Raw genomic sequence first — 20,921 nt, 5'->3', positions numbered from 1 at the left:
TCCCGTGGAGGCATCCAGCTCCTTGTGGGCTGAGCAGGCGAGAGGAGCTGATGAAGAAACCCCCCTGTCCCAAGACCTGTGGGCGCCAGCAGAGCCTCAGTGCTCGGGGAGATGGGGGGGGGGTTTGGCTCTTGAAGGCCGGTGGGTCTGCGAGGGGCGAGAAGCCCGACCCGTCCTGGTGCCCGCCAGCGACCCCTGGGTCGGTTCCTTCCGCTTAAGCCAGCGCTGGTGTAAGGCCGACCCGCTCCCAACCGTGCTCTGGGGGCTTCACCCCTAACAGGGCCCGGGAAGGGGCGGCCCCGGGGTGAAGGGGCGGCCGGGCGGAGCGCTGCCCCCTCGGACACCGGGGCCGGGCCCAGCGCGGCGCCCCAGGGGACAGCGGGGCAGGGAGGGCAGATTGCGCCGGGACGCGGAGCGGGGCCCCCCGCTGCCCGCCCGGCCCGGCCCGGCCCGCCCCCTCCCGCCGCCGGTTGGCCGTCGCCGCCGCCCGTCCGCGGCCGTGCAGCCGCTCCCCGCGCACGGCACCGCCCCTGCCGCGGGGATCGGCCGCCCGTCAGCGCCGGCCCCGCCTCCCGGGGGCGCGGCGGGGCGGGGGAGGCCTGGCGGCCGCGGGGAGACGGCGGCTGAGGCGGCACCGAGCGCGGAACGGAGCCGAGCCGGTGAGTGCGGGCCGGTCCTGCGGTCCCTCGCTCCGCGGCGGGCTCCGACACCGGCCCCGGGCTCCGACACGGCCCCGGGTGCCCGTTGCCGTGGCCTCGCCCCTGCGGGCCGGGCCGCCCCGCGTGGCCGGGTGACATTGCCGCGGCCTCCCGCGGGGTCGCCGCCGCTGCGCCCCCGCCTCTCCCCGCGCTGGCCCGGGGGGCTCCGGCTCCTGCGGCCGGTCTTCGCCGCCGCCGCCTTCTGCGCGGAGCTCGGGTGGGGGGCGGCCTCGGCCGCGGCTCCCGCCGGGCTGCGTTGCCCGCCCCAGGCCCGGCCCGCCCCGGGGTCGCGCTGACCGGCCCGGCCGCCCCGCTGGCCGCCGCGTCCGCCCGGCCACCCGTCAGCCTCTCCAGCCGCCCCCGGCCTGTCTCTGCCCCGGCCCGCTGCCCCAGGGGCGAGCGGTGTCCGTGCCGAGCGGGCCCGGCTGCCCGTCCCCTCGGGGGCTGGCGGGCAGGGCTGGGCTGGGTGAGTGCGCGGGTCCGGACCCGCGCTGCGATGCGGGAGGGGGATCCGTTGGGGTTGTTTTCCAAGTTGACGCGAACCAGAGAACCGGGCGAGCCCGCTTCGTCCCGCTGAGGGAGATACCGCGGGTGTGGAAGGCGTTAAACGCAGATCTCCCGGCGTGTTCTGCCTCTGCCCTGCCCCAGCCTGGGCAGACAGTTGTGGAGTGGGGCTGGCTTCCCCCCTTTGCCATCGGACGTGGGAACGGGAGAGGCGTCTGGGGCACCACAACACAGAGCAACACGTGGAAAACGCTGTGAAGGATGGTGCAGGGTGAACAGACCCTGTCCCCACCGCCCACGCTGTGTGCAGGCACTTATTTATCTATCTATCTCCCTGTACTGCTGGCACAGCAGCAGGTGCTGTGGGTACTTCCCTGGCCTCAAACCTGCACAGCCCTGAAGTTTGGAGCAGTGGAAGGTGTGTGTGTGTGTGTGTTGGCTGCCTTTTCCTGTCGGCTGTTAATTGAGCTCAGAGCACTGAGTGGGTTTGGAGGCTGCTGTTGCTTGGCTCCTGTTTGCTTCACGCTCACGTTAAGTGCAGAGCTCTGACATTCTCTGGTGGTTGCATGCTCCACCGATGTTTTTCTGTGGCGTGATGAATTTAGTGTGTTTTGAAAACCTTCTGGGGTTTTAAATGACTCTGGTTTGGGAGGAGGGTGTGTTTGTGTGTGTGTGTAAGGAACAGAAGAGATGTCTGTGGGTGTTGGCAAACAGCAGAGGGAAGAGAGACGTGCAATAAGGGCACCAGAGGGTTGGTATAATCACACCAACAGCCTACAGGTGATTGGATTTAGAAACAACCATCCGACTGGGTGTCTGAAACACCAGCACTGGATTCATGAGTACCTTTTATCTCCTCTTAGAGAGGTGGATACTCAACACTTGTTTTCTTTTTCCCCTAGCAAATCAAAATAATTGCTTAGGACCTCTGAAGGCTGGTCTTGAGGGAAGTGGCTGCGGAGGGGGACTGGGCTGGCTGTGGTGTTGGATTTCAGCAGGAGCTCTCTCCCCCAGGCAGGGGAGCATGGCCAGACAGGCCAGGAGCTGCAGTAATTCCTTTCTTGCTTGACCCTGAGCTGTAGCTGGTCCCTGACCTGGGCAGCTGCCGCTGGAGTGCACGTTCAGACGTCCCTGGTGTGTTAAGTTTTGCTTCAGGAGGTTGTGTAAAACACAGGGTGAGCGCTGAGGCAGCAGTGTGTGGCTACCTGGTAAAGCCAACAGGCTTGGTACAGGTCAGACAGGTTTGCTGTCAGGGAACTTGGCTGCTAAGTGCAGGAAGATGCACTCGGTTCGTACCTTCCTGGTACCGGTACCTCGGGCTACAGCGCTGCGTTCCAGGTGATGGGTGAGTGTTCCTGGTTTGGCTGGCTTGCCAGAGGAGATTGCTTCTGCATGGAAAGGTGAACTGGAGTGCAATCAGAGTGCTGGGGGAGTACTTTGCTCTCTGGTTGTGCTTTAAATCCGCTGCTCCTCGCTGCTGTGGGGCTAACGATGCAGGTGTCTGTGTCGTGTTGGTGCCCCTAGGCCTGGGTTACCGCAAGGTAATCAAACTTAATTGAAACCCTTGGCTAAGCAGAGCCGATGCTTAACTCCACATTCCTGTTTGTGTGATTGAGAGCTGGCAGGCAGCAGGGTGAGTAGCTGGTGCTGTAGCATCACTCCATACAGCCAGTGTGGAGACCATCGTTGTTAGGAGACAACACCTGCTTGGCAGGACACAAGATTTTGGTTGTTTCTTTTCTTTTCTTTTTGTAATAAGGCAATTTAAACTGCTGGCATTTCAGAGCAGAGATTGTAATTATCTGATACTGTGTTGAAATAGTTCCTGGCAAAGGTTGCTCTTGGGTTGGCTGGGGGTTGTGTGTATTCCAAACAGGCTCCGTTTGAATTTAAAAAGAATAATAGTAACAATAATTACTGTGCTGGGATCTCTCTCTTTGGGACCTCCTGTGTGCCTGTGGAAGCGTGTGCTTGCGTGGGCCTGCTGACCACGAGGTCACGTGTAGGAATTTGTTGTCGCTTCTTTCTGGAATTACCTTTGAGAAATAACTTGTGACAGGAACGTTCAGGCCAGGAGGACGCTCGGGGCCTCGTGTGTGTGTGGCTGGGTGGTGGTTTGTCCTGGCCCCCAAGGAAGGCAGGCGATCGCTGTGTGACAAGCAGACTGGGTTGAGCAGAGGGGCCTGTGCTCAGTCCCCTCCTTGCAGTGCTCCATTGCCCCTCAGATAAAGCTGTTATCTGCCTTGCAGATAAGGCCTGGTCTTCAGTTTGTGGCTGCAGAAAGCATTGCTGAGGTGATCCCAGCAACAGTCTTGTAGCGACTGCCGAGCAAAGCGCTGCCCGTGCTTGCCAAGACTCTCTCCTCCGTGGCTCACGCCTCCTTCCAAGCTTAGTTCAAAACGTGTCTCCTTGCTGGGGAGGTTGGGATTTAACCCTTCCTGGGCACACCAGTCAGATAATCCAAAACCTCCTGAGGAATTTCTATCTTTACCCTCAGTTTCACTGCCAGACTTGAGTGGTCTCTGGCTTAGGGAGGCAGGAAGAGCATTAATTCTGTGCTAAGAAAGCATTTGAGGAACCCTAAAGTCTTGCAGGTACCGTCACATGGTGAGTGATGCAGTTAAATTGTGGATGATTCTTTAAAAACCTTGCTGATAGTTCCTGTGCAGACCTCTGAGGGAAGAAGTGCAGTGGACTGTTCACAGCTAATGTTTTGGGCTCAGATTTGTGTGCAGCTGAACGATGGATGTGACTGGAGAGAGCGGAGTCTGCAGGGCATAGCCGGGTTTGATTTTAATGTCTTAATCAAACTGGAAGGCCGAGATGGACCTCGAGGGGCCGTCTAGTCATAGTTCACCCCCTGTTCTGAGTGTTTCAGCCCTTTTTTCTGTGATTTTCTGTGATGCTCTTGCTCCAAGGGTGAATTTAAGGCTGCAGGAATCTCAGCTCTTACCACATCTCTCTCTGTGTCAGGCCCAATTGCTCAGTTTAACAATTGAAGGAAACCTAATTGAGCAACTTCCCAGGGTACTGTTTAACCTCAGCCTGGGAGAACGTGTGAGAATTTCAGAGTGAGCTCTCTTGGTTTTCTTGGGTTTTTTAAATCCCTAATTTAATGATAGGCTTTCATTAGTGATGTCAGCGATACGGTAAAGAAACACCCCAAAACTGAGGAGCTGGGAACTGGATAGAGGATGCTGATGTCTCTGAAGGGAGTAACGCCGGTGACTGTACCTGAATGCAATCAAAATGTGAGCTGTGGCTTCGTCCCAGTCTGTGTCACAGCTTAGGGAGCAGTGCCCTGCACTCCCACTCTGCCTCCTTGGAAGCAGCGACCGGCCCTTGGCTCCTCCAGCGGGGACAGGTGACAGCAGGACTTGGTTTCCTCTGTGGGCATCGAGTCGGAGAGGCTCCCACCAGCCGAAACCCCGCGGGTTTGCTGTTCCCTGTCTGCAGGATGCTCCCACACCCAGCACTCCGAGCGGCTTTGGGAATTCCTGCTGGGGTTGGAGGAAAGCAAACATTTCCTCACGAGCACATGCTGTGGGGTTCAGAGCTGCTGGGGCTGTTTGCTTTGCGCTGTCACCCTGGGCAGGTGACGTTCTTTCAGAAACCTTCGTGGTTCAGGACAGGTCTAAATTCCATCAGAGAGCATCAGGCAGACTTGTTTTTCCATAATGACACGTTGCACACCAGTCTCTGGGCTGGATGCCTGGGCTTCTCTTGTCTTCTGACGATGTAGTAATGTGCAAACTGTAGAGATGAGGCTTGCTTTTGTGGTTAAGGTATTTTTCCATTAACAGGTATTTTTGGGTCTGCCCAGCTGTTGGCAGGAGTGGTCAGGATGTTATGAGAGCCTGGAGAGGATGGGCAGCGAGATTTCTACCTCCATCAGCTGTGAGTTTTGGGTTTTAAAAATATATATATATAAACAAAACCCCCAAAACAAACAATTTTCCTCCTTCCCTTTGTCCAGCAGCTGCTGGAAGCTGGTGGTGTTGATCTGCCGTGGGGAAGCGTGTGTGTGTGTGTAGCTGGTAAAATACGTAGAGGAGGAATTTCAGGGTGGTTGTAGCCTGGTGTTGTGAAGCCAACTTTCAGGTGAGGTTTAATTTTGGACCACAGAATCATATAATAATCTGCCCTGTGGTTTTAATTGTGCACACCCCTAACTGGGGAATTTGTGCTTATTCCTCAGATGTGATGCTGGTCTTTCAAAGTCATTGCTGAGGAACTAATTATCTTAAGATTGTGTAATTTCAAATACATTCAGATGAAATAGCTGGAATGGCATCTCGATCAGATTCACAAGCAGCTTGGACAGCTAGAGCTGTGTGTTTCTCTGCACCCCCACCCGCTTTGGGCGATGAACTGGCACCTGCCTGTAAGATATTCTTCCTAGTAGGTTGCTTTTATCATCTGAATAACTTGATTCTGTCTCGCCTGTCCTTTTAATCAAAATCACCACCAAGAAAAGCAGAACGTCCAGCTTGTCAGAGAGTCAATTTGACAGCTTGATTGAGCTTGCTCAGGTATTCATTAAGTGCCGCTAGAGAGAGCTGGGGGAATGGAAAGGAAAGCCTAACAATGCTCCTGGTTTTAATGGGCAGAGCGTATTCTGTGCATCTCCTGGTACTTGTTTTATGGCACACACAGGCTTCTGCGCTTGCTGGAGCAGGGGCAGGGTACTTGGGGAGAGCCGCAGCGCCCAGGACCATCACAGAGCAGACTCTTGCTGCTGAGTCCATGGTTTGTCTGAGATGCCAGCACCCAAAACGAAGGGCCTGAGCTTCCCTCTGTGGCAGCTGGGTAAAGAAGCTTTAGTCTGTGACTCTGAATCAGCAGCTCAGTTACCAGCAGTATTCTCCGGTGGGCTGGAAGCAGGGTGCTGGAGTAAAGGCTTCCTGCTTTCAATAAACCGTGGTGGGTTTTGCTGTAAGAGCGCAGCGTGTGTTACTCATTAAACCTCGTTAACTTTTGAACTCGCCTTCCCCAGCAGTTTTGCTTTCCGATGATGCATTCTCCTGGGGGAATGGGTTGCTCTCCAGCAGGCCGGGCCGCGGGGCCTGGATCCCGATGCCTGTGTGACACAAGGCCCGTGTCACTGTGCCAGAAATAGCACAGGAGAGTGCTCTAAAAAGAGAAATCTCACCCACAGCTTTTTGCTTTGTTTCCTGTGGCTTTGTGAACGTAAATAATCCATGTGTAGGGGCTGTGCACAGCACAGGATTTAAAGATACCCATCTGGTCCCTGTTGGGCCCAGTGGATTACTTAACAAGCGAGTCGGGTTGCTGCCTGCACAGTGATGTCCGGCTCCTCGTGGCCACATCCACGCTCAGACTTTTGAGCAAATCTTTGTTCCCTGGGGCTCCAGCCTGTGTCACTGGTCAGAGCGACCAGAATTTGGTTAATAACTCACTGATGTCGGAGTCCAGCCCAGCTCCAAGCTAAAACAAAGCTGTGCTGCTTCGCAGAGGGCGAGTATGAGTGGAAATGATAAAGGTTATTCGTGTGCCTGGGCCTCTGCGAGGGTCGAGCCTGTGGTCATGCAGAGTTCAGTGCGTGGAGCTGAGCGTACAGACAGGTGTTTGTACAGTCAGGGCATCAGGCCAGGATTCCTCTGACCAGGATTGCTCTGACCAGACCAGGCTCACAGAGAACATCATGGAGTAAATGAGTAAAAGTGAAGGTATCGCCTTCACTCATGTGCATGTTCTAAAATCAGTCCAGGCTTAATGCCATGGCTTTAGTTTTAAAAATTGCCTCGTAGTCATCTCTTTCTCAATCACCTTTCAAAATCGTGTTTTAAAGCCAATTTGCATATTACATGGCTAAGCTCTTCAGCACAATGTCTATTTTTGTGGGTTTATTTTTGGTGCAGACGAATCTGATACCGTGACCTACATTTCTTGCTGGGGGGTGGCTGGGGGTAACGTCTCTGCCCGTGATTGCGTTCGCGCTGCTGCTGGAAGGCGTTGGTTTACGGCGGGTTTTCCAGGTAGATAAGAAGGGAAGGAAGTAACTGCAGAGAGTAATTAGCACTAATCCACAGCCCGTGCTGTGCACAGCGATCCAGTGCAGCGCTCGGCTCCGTCGTGTTATGAATCATCTCTGGCCTCAGGAGGGTTTTTCCACGTGGTCTGATGTGACCAAGCTTCTGTGGCTCAGCAGCCATGGATGGTGCTGTCCAGGTTGTGCTTTGGACTATCAGGTGTTAACCTTTCATTAAAGTTTTTGAGTTATTACTCTCTGAGCAACATCCTGTAATCTCCTCTCCTGGAAAACGCCCTGGAGAGTTGTAAAGGCATCGATGTGTCTTCCCAGAGCTCCAGCGAGTGATGCCTGGCGTTTGAGACACCCAGGTGTGTTTGTCCTCCTTTGGACGGGGTGCATGGGTCAGGCAAAGCTTCATCATCACAAATCGGTCATGCACGGGTACAGACAGAGCTGCTCTGCCTCTGGCTCTGCGTTAACATCCCTGCTGCAGCCAAGGGGCTTTGAAAGTGATGTCTGGCACTAATTTATGAGAGGGATGTTGGGGGAAAAAAATAGGTCAGCAAGTATGAAAGGTGCTGACAAGCATATAATATCTGGAGATTGTTAAAAAGGGGGAAAAAAACCCAACAACAAGCCTTAAGGAGGCATTTCCAAGTGAGCAAGCTCTCCTGCCCGAGGCTTCCCGGGCATCGGAGGGGCGCAGATCTGAAGGAACTTGCTGGAGGACACATGAGAGGGCTGTGGCAGGACTGGGAGCAGTTTGGGAGCAGGAAGGGAGGCCCAGAGAATGGAAATGGGGCTATCTGAGCAGGCTTGTTGCTCAGAAAACTTGGCTGCTCCACACCCGGATTGGGAACAGGCTCAGGTGGCTTTGAGGCCGCCTCTCTGCTAGCCCAGGCTTTACAAACTGCATCATGAGATCTGAAGCATTAGGAAGAGCCACTAAAGTGATAGCTGCTATATAAAGCATTATCATTATCAGTTATGCTCTGCAGCTGAGGTTAGGCTGACCTTGCCTTCCGTGAGGCAAGCGAGAGCACGTGTGGCAGCAAGACCCGCACGGAGTCACTGTGCAGTGAGGAGAAGGGACTTGGGAGATGACTGGTGTGCTGCCTTCAGTCAGATCACTGGCCTCATCCAAAGAGCCTCTGTGGCACGTGTGAGCCATTGGATCTATCAATTTCCTAAAATATCCTCCAGTTGCTTACAGCAGGCTTTCAGGACTTACCCCGGGACTATTTTTTCCATTTTCCAGGGCTGGGTTTTAAATTTCTCCGTGCCTTCTCCAGTATCTGGGTGCTCAGCAGTCAGACTGAGTATCAACCAAGATCCTCGTGGCAAGCGATGGAAGTGGGCAGAGCAGGATGGGATTCTTCTCCCTCCTCTTTAGAAACCGTGGCTCTATCGATGTTGTGACTCGCAGCTGAGCTCCTTGTGACCCAAAAAGACTGAATGTGGTTGTCCACATTGTGTCCCCACAAACACATACTTGTGCCTTAAAGGAAGGAAATGGCGCTGGGATCCTGGAAATGGCATTGGGATCCTGGAAATGGCATTGGGATCCTGGAAATGCTCCTCACTGGGAGCTTGGGTTGGGGTGTTCCTACCAAAAACGGCCCTGGGAGAAGCAGGCTGCTCTTCCTTCCTGCACAAGCTCTGTACTCCCTGCATATCCCCTGCTTTGGACACTCATTCTTGCTCTGTTCTTGTTTTCAATCGAGGAGCCGTAGCTCTTCTGCCCACCTGCAAGTGCAACTGGTATGGGTAATGGTGTGAGAGAAGGTCAAGTGGATTTCAAACAGCAGGATGTGGAGCCAGTTACACCAACCCACCTCCCGTCAGAGGTAAGAGCAGGAGGCTGTTGAGTATGTGCAGTGGTTTGAGAGAAGAGCTGTGTGGGGTTTGGGCTGTGGAGGCTTGAAAGAGCCCTCGTGTACGTGCAGGGCACATAATATGGAACTTTTCCTTCCTCTGAGGGTAGCTGAGCAATTCCAGCCCTGTGGGAAGAGGCTGGGCATCGCTCACGGCTGGCAGGCAGGCAGGGCCCTGTGCCTTGTTCAAGGCTATGTCTTGTTATGTCTTCAGTGGCAGAGCTGGGAAGAAGGACGTGAGTCTGGATTCCTCTGCTCTTGCTGCAGTCCCTGGACATCTGCTGGGAACACAGAGGGATGCTGAACCCAGATCTGATTGAGACCAGAACTCAGGCCAAAGTTCAGCCTTTGCATGGCTGCCCTTGCCTTGAGCACCAGGCAGGCAGAGACTGGAATGGAAAACTGCACTGGACCGTGTGTTTTGCTAATAAAAATTAACTCTTTGGCTGTGAAACATTCTGGGGGAAGGGGAAAAAAAGTTACCTCCTCTTCTCCATGAAGACACAAAGCATATCAAAAGTTAACATCCTTAAGCCTTGTCTTGACTTGTCTGTCAGTCCGTAACCTTCATGGTGTTAGATTTCAGGCCGTTTACTTGCTTTCTGCCCATGTGTTACGACAAGATAGCTGCTTTATAAACATGAGCTGTGGCAGGGATGTCAATAACAAAACCGCTTCCATTTCATTTATCATGGTAGGAAACCTGTCTGGTTTTATTCTTAGGATCTGGGGAACAATGTGGAAATAGGGCTCATGTGTTACTTGAAGGGCAAGGAAGAAACTTAACCTTCTACAGGTGGCTAAATCATGGTGATGGCTTAGCTCTTAGAAATCTAATAGAGAGAAGCCAGCACACGTAAGACGTGGCAGACCTTGGAACTTTGCATCTTGGCAGACGAGTCTAATCTTTGTTCTTCGCTGTCTGACTGGGAGCTTGCTTGAAATTTCGAAGAGATTTTTGACCTGAGTGCTTGAGATGGGGAGTAAATGCTGCCACAAAGGTAATACATTACAGCTTGTGCTTAGGATTGATGGTCACGCTGAGCAATGCTTTGTTCCAGGGTAACCAGGAGAAGAAGAAAGTACTCAACTCCCTGATGTCTGGTGCACTGGCTGGTGCTGTTGCTAAAACTGCAGTAGCTCCACTGGATAGGACAAAAATCATGTTTCAAGGTGAGTCACATTGGCCTTTGCAACGTGCCTTTACTTTCTCACTAGCAGAATCCAAACCAGCTTCTCTGACCTGCCCAGCCAGGCTGTTCTCCAGTGCTCTGCCTTCCTTCAGGCTGCAGACAGAACAGCAACGTTCCTGCACAGATTTGAGTCTGGAAACCTGTTGTTTCACCAGGATTATCACAGGTGCTGTTGTGTGTGGCTGGCCCATGCTGTGGGATCCAGGCCTCCAGGTAGTCAGCAAGAGTTTTGCTGTCCTATTGTAACACAGATGTGGGTGTTGCAGGCTAGAGACGGTGCCTGGTGCTCATGGACATTGGCTGCCCATGTCTGTTCTGTGGCAGAAGGGAGAATTTTGGTCTGCAGAGGCGATAGCCCCTGTGAAGGCAGCGTTTGAGGGGGCAATCGGTAACGCTCTGTGTCTCTGTGTCTGCTCCTCAGTTTGGAGAAATAAGGTGTGGAGGAGAAAGGAGCACCCTAGGGAGATGTGGTGGTGCCAGAGGGAGGTAGCAGAGCCGCTGGAGTTCCCTGCTAGAGGCTGGGGTTTGCACTGTGTGGCAGCTGAACTGCCCTGGTTAGAGTTGGAGTTAACAATGAAGGGTGCTGCGTTGGAGCCGGCACACCCAGCTTCATCTCAGCAGCGCCCTTTTCGGAACCCGTAAAGGGTCTGGCTGGAAACAAAACTCATGGGAATAGGAGGCTCTCAGGATTTGGGATTCAGCCCCATCAGGAGCTCTGTTCAGGCCCCGTGTTCCAGTGCAGAACTGGCAGCTACACTGACACTGTTGGAGGGGGGGAGGGGATGCGCACAGTCTGCTAATGCAGCAGGCATCCAGGAGTTTAAATCTGGTTGGCATCCCAGATTAAATGAATTGGGTGGGTTTAATTTAATCCCTGGATGAGATTTAATTTCGAATTGACTTTCATTTGACATGATTTTAATTCTCAGCATAGCAGGGGCTGAGGCCTGGGATAGTGGGGATGTAGATCAGGGAGATGAAGCTGTGGGGAGCTAAAGCCTGGGCTGGGATTGCAGCTGCGACCAGATGCTTGCCAGAACAAACACTGGTTCATCTGAGGTTGGAGATGTCAGGATCAGAGGTGAGATGGACACTGCAGAGCTGGGGTGAGTCACCAGCTGCCCATATGAATCTCTGTTAGGCTGTATGAGCCCTGTCTGGTCTGAGCTGTGAAACCCACTGTGGAACATGGGATTGAAAATGCCCCATTGTGACCAATTTCTTGGTGTCTGGTGGGCTTCTGGCTCTCTTGAGGGCTTTTGCTCTTGGTTCTCTTCCCTCCCTAAAGTGGGAAGGTATCTTTGGGCTATGTGAGTGTAGGAAGGCTGTCCTTTAAACCAGAGACAGAAGGATTTTCCTGTGTGAGGGGAAAAGATCTCTTTTTCTCTCCCCCCATTTCACACCCAGCTGCAGCCGGTTACTGAGGTGGATTTATTTCTTAAATAAAAATTGTTGAATTGCATAAAGGAGCAGCGTGGTGAACATGTATTTGCATGCGATTGTCTGACACACTTGAGAGGTTACAAGTCTCAAAGGGGTTTGGAAGAAACTGCAATAGACACTTAATTGGAACCATGTTTCATTAGCGTCGCTGTTCGGGTCTCAGCCTGGGTTTCCTCCCCGCTGTAGGGACGTTACAAAGCAGAGCTGCTCTATGCCAAACAAATCTGGCTTCCAAATGCCTCGTGCATTACACAGTTACAGAGATGCTGTCAGTCTGAATGGACGTGAGGAGAGAAACCCAGTGCTGATGTGAGTTGGGCTGGGATGAAGCTGTTCTTGCGTGGAGTCAGCTAAACAGACCTGTCCTATGCTGGGTGCTGGCATTGGGCTGGAACTCAGTGTGGAAATGCTCCACTAAACCAAGCAGGCAGTGCAGGGTTGTTTGGTTTCTTTCTTTTTTTTCTTCAGTTACTTGTTTATTTTTAGTGCTTTCAAGTAGGAAGTGTGACAGAAACTGAGTGTTTTCATAACAGTAGGTGGAAAAATGAACTCATGTGCTGAAGAGAGTTTGGGAGCACATACCTCTGGAAAGCCTTTGTTTATCGTAAAGAACTTCTTGTTTTCTGCTGCATTAATCCCTCTGCTTCTGTTTTTACCCCTTAGATAAAATCCCTGGATGGTTTATTTGATCCATCTAAATGTATTGTGAGGCCTAATTCTCATTTTTTTCTTTCTAGTGTCTTCAAAAAGATTTTCTGCCAAGGTGAGGTGATGTGTCTGTCTTGTGTTGACCTGTAACGTTTGATTAATGGTAGTAACAGCCCTGACAGCATCGTCTCTGTGTATTTATTTTCACTTTCTTGCTTGAGTTTTATTAGCAACACTCACAGTGAAAGGAGCATAGAGGGAAAAGCTGGAAACTCAGTCATGTTCTTGTCCAGTGTCGAGCACAGAGGGGCCTCAGTCCTTGTTAATGCTCCTGTGATGTGACAGTAAATGTTGTGGCATCACTCTGGGCCTTGTTTTATTAGACTTTCTCCTCCAGCAGTTGCTTTCTTTCCCCATCCACCATTGGAGTTGTTTCAGAGCACATAGGAAGCTTGAATTTGGGAGCCTAACATCTTGTTGCATGTGCATCACAGCTGTTCCACGTGTGCTGTGCTAATATGCGTAATCCAAATGTTTCTGTCTTATACTAAGAAGATTAATTTGGGTTGAGAAATGGTTTGTGCCAGCAGCAAGCCAGCTCTGTGCCTTGCCCTGGGAGGGAAAATGAAGATGTCCTGAATGTAAAACTCCCTGTTCCTGGCTCCAGTTCTTTCTCCCTCTGATGTATCTGATTCACTCTCCCCAGAGAGGGCTCTTTAGTTGTCTTATCCTGGAGTCAGGGTTACGAGTGTAAACAGCTGATACTGGCTCACTGTGGCTGGGGTGGGAAGGAGGATTTGGAGAGGTTAAGCTATAGGGTCACCTTTCCCCCCTTTATTGTTTGGAGTCCCTCTTATCAGGATCCCCCTGTCTGACCTCTGATGGGTTGCCTGCAGGAAGCCTACAGGCTGATTTATCGCACCTACCTCAACGAAGGCTTCTGGAGTCTCTGGAGGGGGAACTCAGCCACCATGGTCCGTGTCATCCCGTACGCCGCCATCCAGTTCTGCGCGCACGAGGAGTACAAGCAGCTCCTGGGGAGTTACTACGGCTTCCAGGGAAAGTAAGATGCACCGTGGCTCTGATCCTGGCAGAGGAGGATGGTGCAGTTTGTGGGACCGTAGGCTGCAGGGAGGGAGCGTGTTTCCCTGCTGAGCAGGAGGCTCTGTTGCTGCAGAGTTCTGCAGGTCCCTCGCAAGATGCTTTTGCAGCACGGGGGGTGTGAGGGGGCTGAGCAAAGGGCTGGGCTTCTGGTCTGGCACAGCAGAGATCTTTGTGAGAAGGTGACCCTGTCTTCTAGAGGCGTGAGCAAGAAGTGGCCTAGACATCGAGTTAGCACTTCACTGTGCTGAGCGTGGGCAGGCAAAACAAAGAGCTTTTCTTTGCAGGGGAAGCAACAAGATCCAGCCTTGTGCTGCTGTCCGAGCTGTGCGTGTGGCCTGAGCTCTTGGGCTCTTGGGCTCACAGTGTCTGAGGCACCCCAAGTCAGGCTTGCTGTCCCCAGCAGATCCTTCTCCAGACCTGTGTCTTGGGTGGCTGTGGCAAACCGCAGCTGCTCCAGCCCCCACCCACCGCTCTCCAGTAGCAGGGAAGGGATTCAGTAGCTGATAGAGTAGAGCCGTCCTCAAAAGCCACGTAGTGTTTCCATCTCCAGGTGATCTGTTTGGTCTCTTCTCTCACCTTACTTTAGAGCGCTGACACCCTTTCCTCGATTCATTGCTGGCTCTCTGGCAGGCACAACGGCTGCCATGCTAACCTACCCCTTGGATATGGTCCGTGCTCGAATGGCTGTCACGCCGAAGGAGATGTAAGTGCCTCATGAAAGCAAGTACAAGCACCACCATCAAATGCAGAACTTTTTCTTTTAAGGTCAGATGACTTTATTCACATTTTCTGGGTCACTTCTTGCTCGGAGCCTTTGGTGTATTAAACCTCTTACTGCTGGGGTCTGAGCACTGATTAAATGTCCAGAGCCCTGGTTAGTCTGGGGCTGGAGGGAGATCAATGCCAAAAGACTCTCACCAGTGAACCTGTGTGCTGGTTCTTTAGGAGGCCAGCTGGCACAACGCCTCCAGAAGAGATCTAATGGGCAGGAGTGTTGTGGTAGGGCTACAGGAAAGCTGGGGACCGGCTTCTCCATTGGCAGACAGGCTTCTGAAATCCCCTGTGAGCTGTTTGATGAGCTCGCAGCCAAATTAATTAATCGTTGATCCTTCAGAAAGTCCTGTTGGTGTATACAGTCACTAAGCAGCACAGATTTGGTTTCCCTGTGTCCACATGCTAGGTACAGCAATATCGTCCACGTCTTCATCCGAATATCCCGAGAGGAAGGCTTGAAGACATTGTATAGGGGATTTGCCCCAACCATCCTTGGAGTGATTCCGTATGCTGGGCTTAGCTTCTTCACCTACGAGACATTAAAGAAACTACATGCAGGTAAAGGCAACTGGTTTTGCTCTCAAATGAAATGGTGTTGGCTTCTGGCCAGCTGGAGATGTTTGAATTCAGGGGTACAAGTCCTTTCCCTGGCCCTGAAGATAACTGCCAAGTCCTGTGTTTGTCAGGGGTGCCATGTGCCCCCAGTTCCAGACCATGAGGAAGGCAAGCTGTGGGAAAGCAGTGTCTCTGTCTTGTGGAGGAGCCAGAACACACAGGTCCTGGATGCTTGAGGACATGGTTACACACCGAGTCAGCTGGCAGCCAAGTTGGGCACAAGCTCTCTGGAGCTCTGGCACTCAGTACCCTCTCTGGCTCTCAGCCCACTTGACCTTTATCATATGTTTATTACAAAAAGCTTTCCACACTCTGCTCCCTCTTTCTTTCCCAGATCACAGCGGGAAGCTGCAGCCATCCCCTCCGGAGCGGCTCTTGTTTGGTGCCTGTGCAGGTTTGATTGGCCAGTCGGCTTCTTACCCCCTGGACGTGGTGCGCCGGCGAATGCAGACGGCGGGGGTCATGGGACACACGTACAGTTCCATCCTTCTCACCATGCAGGAGATTATAAGAGAAGAGGGACTAATCCGTGGCTTGTACAAAGGACTCAGCATGAACTGGGTCAAAGGTCCCATTGCAGTGGGAATAAGCTTCACAACCTTTGACCTGACGCAGATCCTTCTCCGTAAATTACAGCACAGCACTAATGTTGAAAGGTAGTGGCTTAATCCCCGCAGCCCTTGCTGGGGAAAGGTACAGCACGTGTAGAAAGAGCAATGCTAGCATTCCCTCACTTTGTACGTGCTCTCCTGCAGCTGGGAACTTACCTGTTTCTTTGAGGTTTCTGTTGTTGTTGGACTTCTTATTTTTTTCCCCCCTCTTTTAGTGAGTTACTTGGAAACATCGGCCTGAAACTAATCCTTTCCTAAACAAAGTTCTTCTACAGAACTGAGTCCTCTGAAGTAGCTGCCTCACCCTCCTGTTTTACCAGGCTACCAGGAGCGGAGCCTCTCAAACAAACACGTGCTGCTGCTGCTGGCTCCTCACCTGGTCTCCGTGGGCAGAGGAAGTGGTGGATGATGAAAGAGAGGACTCGGTGCTTGGAATGAACCTCTGGGTCTGGAAGGTGACTGCTCCTGGTAGGCAGCTCTTCGTTACTGAAAGCCTGTTAGCTGGAGGCAGTCTGCAAGTGCAATATTCCAGTTAGTCCTTGGGAATTCCAGATTCCTCCAGCCTGTGAGCATCCGTCTCCCTCTGACAGGACACAGTGGGATTTAACAGGTCCAGGTGGCTGCTCTGTCCTGTGAGCTGAATGTGAGCTCTGGCTGGAACTGCTGCCCTGTTCCAAACATTCTTCTCGTGTCTGGGTTGAGCTGCATAACACACCCCTGGCTGGGGATGTCCCTCTGAGGTTACCAAAGATGAGGTGACCGGGCAGGGAGGTTCTGGGCAGGTTGTAAATCGGATTCTCCCTGAGTTCTCAGTGTTGTTGAGCTGGGGCTGTGCCTGTATCCACAAACCCGATGGGGTTGAGCTGCAGTGATGCTTTTGGGCTGCCCAGACCCTTCTGTCGCCGTCCTGGTTGCAGGGGCAGCGTTTTCTGAGGGATCTGGGGGGCTGTGGGGGTGACACACTAAAGACAGGGAATGTCACAGACCTGGAACTTCAGCAGTTTTATCCTTCAGTATTATTGTTGCCGCTTTACGCGCGATGCCAGAACACAGATCTCAAGCTGCACGTGGGACGTGGCTGTCCTGAGAGGCTGCTCACGGCCAATGAATCCAGTCCAGCAGTCATGTCATGCTGCTGGCCCTGCTTCTGGTCAACCCTGTTGTCTCTTGGTGCCTGCTGTGTCACCTCGTTCGTTAGTTCACACCTAAGCCCGCTTGCTTCTGTTCCTAGAGCTCCTCTGGACCACCTGGGTCCTGGGCACCACCGTCAGTATTGACCCTTCAGAAATGATCCCTGGTGCCAGTCGTTTCCAGAGGCAATTTGAAAATGAATGGTAACGAACCTTGTGGTGTTTCCCTTTGGATGGGTTTTCTGGGAAGGGATTTGGTGGAGGGGTATTTTGTCTGATAGTAAATAAAGAGCACGGGAGAGGTCAGAGAAAACTTCAGACCTCTCTGAGAATCAGATTACGTAAACCAAGATGAATAATCCCTCTCCAGCTGATCCAGTCTGTAAGGTATGAAGGCAAAACATGCCGTAGTTTCAGAGCTGCCCTTCCCTGGTGAAGGTGTTGGGGCTGTTGTGGTTTGAGCCTTGTGTCTTGGCTTTATTTGGGAGGAATGGAGAGAAATGCACAGTTGGTAGATATAGCTTTCTCCTTTCTTTCGTCTTTGCACTTCTCTGGAGCATGACTTGCTTCTAATGCCAAATATTTCCCTGGGAATTGAGCACCTACACTTCCCTTTGTGGGCATGGGGAGAGCCAGTGTACAGCGTCAGTGTGGGTGGTGTTCCCAGGGCGCGTGGGATCCGTCACACGCTGATGGTTGTGGATGGGGGGGTATTAACCTCAGTCAGTGATTCCTGCCTCCCAGCCTACAAATGATGATCTCCGTTGTGAAACTTGACTGCAGTTACTGATTTACCCTGTAATTAAAGAAACTGATGTTGTTTTAAGAGTCCTTAGGGATGACAGCCATGGATTCTGTCTGTGTTTGTGCTCCCGTCGCTAATGGGAGGCGATGAGCTGCTCTCTTTGGGGTGAAGTTTTCCCTGGTCCTTCACAAGAGCTCTGATTTCATTTCTCCAATGGAGAAGCTGGTTACTTCTGCTCTTGTCTTTGTCTTGTCTGGCCCAGTGAGGAGATCCTGAGGCAGTCGTGAGGTACAGACCCACAGCGAGGTGTGTCAGCAGCTGTGTTTGTGTGTGTGTGAGTCTGGCTGTGTACAGCCCACGCTGGGTGTCTCTCTCAGCTTTGGGTTCCAAGCCCAAGCCCTCTGCACGGTGATGGGCACCACGGGAAGATGGGAGGAAGCTGGACAGGGGCATCCAGGTTGGAGCAGGCTCCTTCACCCCACAGTGCGGTAGGGCATGCCGGAGGCGAGCGCAGCAGACCTTGTCTCAGGAGGTGTTGAGCATCACTGAACCCCTGTGGCTTAATTCCTGCTGGGTCCTGACTGAGAGGATTTACACTGGCTGACTGGCCTCTTGTTTGGGACCCAGCGTGGTCCTGTCTGGCACAGCAGGAGTGCAGGTCATGTGGCAAAGGAGCAGGAAGCCTACGGAGGAGCCGGCTTTGGGCTGGTGGCCCCCAGCACTGCCCACCTTGCAGCCACAGCACGGTACAGGCAGCTTGTCTGGGTGCTCTGAGCAGCAGAAGCGAGCCGTGGAGCCCTGGGCTCAGGAAGTTGTTCCCTCAGTGGCAGCTTCACCTGATTTGGATTCTGCAGAGCTTTGGCTGAACACATCTTCCCGGGTTCTGCAGGCTGAGTGTTTGTTCAGACAGATCTTTGGATCCAGCCCGGTTCTGGGGCTTTTGTTTCTCCAGCAAAACTGTTACTGCTTTGAGTTGGTTTAAATAGCTGCTTGGGGGGTTCTTGTGCTTCTGATTTGAATGTAGAAAGGGAGAAACAGAGTGTTCCCTTCCCTTAATCCTTGCATGAATTGGGCCGTGTTCCAGATCTCTGCCTCCTGGAATGAGTGCCCGAGGAGTTTCAGGCATGTGGGGCTGGAAAGGGAGGGTGCCTGTGTGCTGGATACTGCCTTCAGCTCTGAGAAAGGAGACAAGTCCAACAGGAATATTCTCAGTCCTTCTCTACTTCACAACTTCTTCACTACCCCAACTTCCTCCTTTTTTTCCTCCTTTCTTTTCTTTTTTCATTTTATTCTTCTCAAATTCCTCCCTTTCACTTTCAGCTCACGTTTCCCTTGTGTCCCTTAACGTGTTACAGCCAAACATTAATTTGTGCTTTCTTCCCCCCTTGTCTGTTCTCCCTCCCCCTGGTGCTGCACTTTCAGCCCTGCACAAGCACTTGGAGAAGATCAGGTCCTGTGAAAGGCAGCACAAGGACAGAGCTGCAGCCTTGATAGTGATGCCCGAGCAGCCAGACTCAGCCCCCCGCTGTGGGCAGGGATGCTTGTGGGTGGGAGTGAGACCTTGAAGGCACCAGGAGATGGGGCAGAAGGTTGTTGGGGTTTGTTTAGAAAGGTTCCTGACCTCCTTGCCCAGCCTTTGCTTCTCCCAGCCCTTTCCTGCTGTGAAATGCTGCTGGTTCGTGTTGTTCTCTCACCAGTGCCCACCCATGATGCCCACGTGCTCGGTGACAGCGGCTCCTTGCTGGGGGAGGTCGCTCGGGGAGAGCTTGTCCTGTCCTTGTCCTTCTGGGAGGCACTGAGGGTCGGTTCAGGTCATGCCAGAGGTGGGATCCAAGCTGACTTATGCAGAGCTCTTTGCCACTTCCTTGGGAAGGCAGAGCTGCCAAAAAAAGCCAGCTGGTGGTTGGCAGGACCGTGGTGGGAGGATGAGGAGAGGAGTCCCAGCTTCTGGAGGCTGGGGTGGGTACGTGGTGTGGCATTGGTACTCTGTGGGAGCTCTCCCAAGGCAGCTCCTTGGCTGCTGTGGAAGAGCCGTGGTACTCTACTCCTGTGAGCTTCCTCTCGCCCGCAAGGACTCGAGCGCGATAGCCTCACCCTGCAGAGTCTTTAAGGCAGGAGCAGATGAGGTGTGGAAGGAAACTTTGAGCAGAAGCACTGTCTCAACCCAGGAAGGGGAGGGAGTGTGGTGGGATGCTCCCCATGCTGCTTCCCCGCTGCCTGTCGGGGTCCTTGGGCTCCGGGGGCAGCTGAGGTCCACGTTACGGGCCTTCCCACCCTGGAGCAGGCCTGGGGAGGGGGAGGAGGAGGAGGTGTCCTACCCAACAGCCTTTATCTTTTCATTATCACTGTTGTAGGGGCTGATTCCTCCCACTGCCCTGTCTCCCCTCAGCTGTCCTGTGCTGCTGGGTTCCCAGCACTGCTCACTGCCTGTGTCTATGCATCTTCTCAGCACAAACCTGCCCGATGCCTTCGGTCGAGCTGTGTCCCCCCCTGTGTGTGTGTGAGTGTGTGTGTGTGTGTGTCCCTGTGTGGCCCTTCCCACGCCTTTCCTTGGAGCTGGAGTTCTATTTTATTGCAGTGAAGACACTTTGTTATATAATGTTTATATATTTTAAAGATTTGTGCCAAGAGAGGATGTATATTTAATAAAAAAAACTCTAATGGACTTCAGGGGCTGCTCAGGGTGTTTCCTATTGGAAGGGAGAGGGGCCCAGCACATCCCCCTGGATTTATTGAGGGACCAAGCGTGGGGGTGTCTGGGGGGTACCAGGTCTCCTGTGCGCAGAGTTCCTGGGAGCATCCCGAAGGATGGCGCATCCCTGGAGCCGGCTGGGGCCCTGCGCTTCCTCGGGGCAGCCCCGGGCTGTCCCCAGCCCCGCAGACGGGGACGGGGACGGGTGTGCGGTGGCGGCAGGTGGCACTGTCGGCTTAGCCACGGCCCGCTGCCTGCCCCGAAGTGGGGGTCCCCCCCCACCAGCCCCCCGGCCCTGCGCAGCCCCTGGGGCTTCCAGCCGCGCTGCGGGTGTAGCGCGGGGACAGGAGGGACCCAGCCCCGGCGTGACCCCCCCGGTGCGCAGGGCAGGGCTGGCGTTGAGGCCTCACTGACCGTCCCGCCGGTAGCCCCGGGGCCGGCCAGCCCGTGGCGGGGCTGGGGGACGGTCCCAGCCCCCTCCGCAGAGCAGCGCCTGTGGCTGGGGGCTCCCTGGGCATTCCCCCCGCCGGGGCTGGACTGGGGGACCCGGAGGAGCAGCAGCTTCCCAAGCTTCCCGTGCTCCGGGTGGGAACAGGGGCAGTGAGGGGGGGCAAGGGGCTCTCACTCTGGGTGGCAGTGAGATGCAGAAGCAGAGCTCCAGGAGATGCTGAGCCCTGAGAGCCACTGAGCCCCAAACCCTCTCCCAGCCCGTTCTCGGGGGGCTCAGTGCCCACCGAAGGCTGACGTGTGCCAGGGATGAACCAGCTTGAATCCTGGTGCCAGCAAAGCCCCTGCAGCCACGAACTGACCCCCCTCCCTGCCTCCAGCCCCCTGTGCAGAGCAGAGCCCACCCCCTGCCCCGCTCTGAACCAGGCAAGAAGAAAACACAGAGTGT

General features: G+C 53.6%; 1 protein-coding gene across 1 annotated transcript; it reads left to right on the top strand.

Moving 5' to 3' along the window:
- Positions 1-601: 601 nt before the first annotated feature.
- Positions 602-19,988, top strand: SLC25A42 (solute carrier family 25 member 42). The gene is made up of 8 exons (XM_084276353.1): positions 602-659; positions 8,922-9,044; positions 10,133-10,244; positions 12,445-12,470; positions 13,252-13,418; positions 14,046-14,162; positions 14,640-14,791; positions 15,183-19,988. Exons 2-8 carry the CDS (start codon positions 8,961-8,963, stop codon positions 15,506-15,508), a joined length of 984 nt encoding a protein of 327 aa, XP_084132479.1. The 5' UTR covers positions 602-659; positions 8,922-8,960; the 3' UTR covers positions 15,509-19,988.
- Positions 19,989-20,921: the final 933 nt, after the last annotated feature.

This window comes from Gallinula chloropus, assembly GCF_964237585.1.
Source record: "Gallinula chloropus genome assembly, chromosome: 28".
In the NCBI taxonomy this organism is placed as follows: Eukaryota; Metazoa; Chordata; class Aves; order Gruiformes; family Rallidae; genus Gallinula; species Gallinula chloropus.
Note: the sequence above shows the minus strand (reverse complement) of the source record. Positions and strands in the feature narration are given on the sequence as shown.

Coding starts and splice junctions, on each gene's coding strand:
- SLC25A42 (XM_084276353.1), top strand. CDS start 8,961: ATGGGTAATGGTGTGAGAGAAGGTCAAGTGGATTTCAAACAGCAGGAT. Junction 9,045..10,132: donor CAACCCACCTCCCGTCAGAG/GTAAGAGCAGGA, acceptor GCTTTGTTCCAG/GGTAACCAGGAGAAGAAGAA. Junction 12,471..13,251: donor CAAAAAGATTTTCTGCCAAG/GTGAGGTGATGT, acceptor GGTTGCCTGCAG/GAAGCCTACAGGCTGATTTA.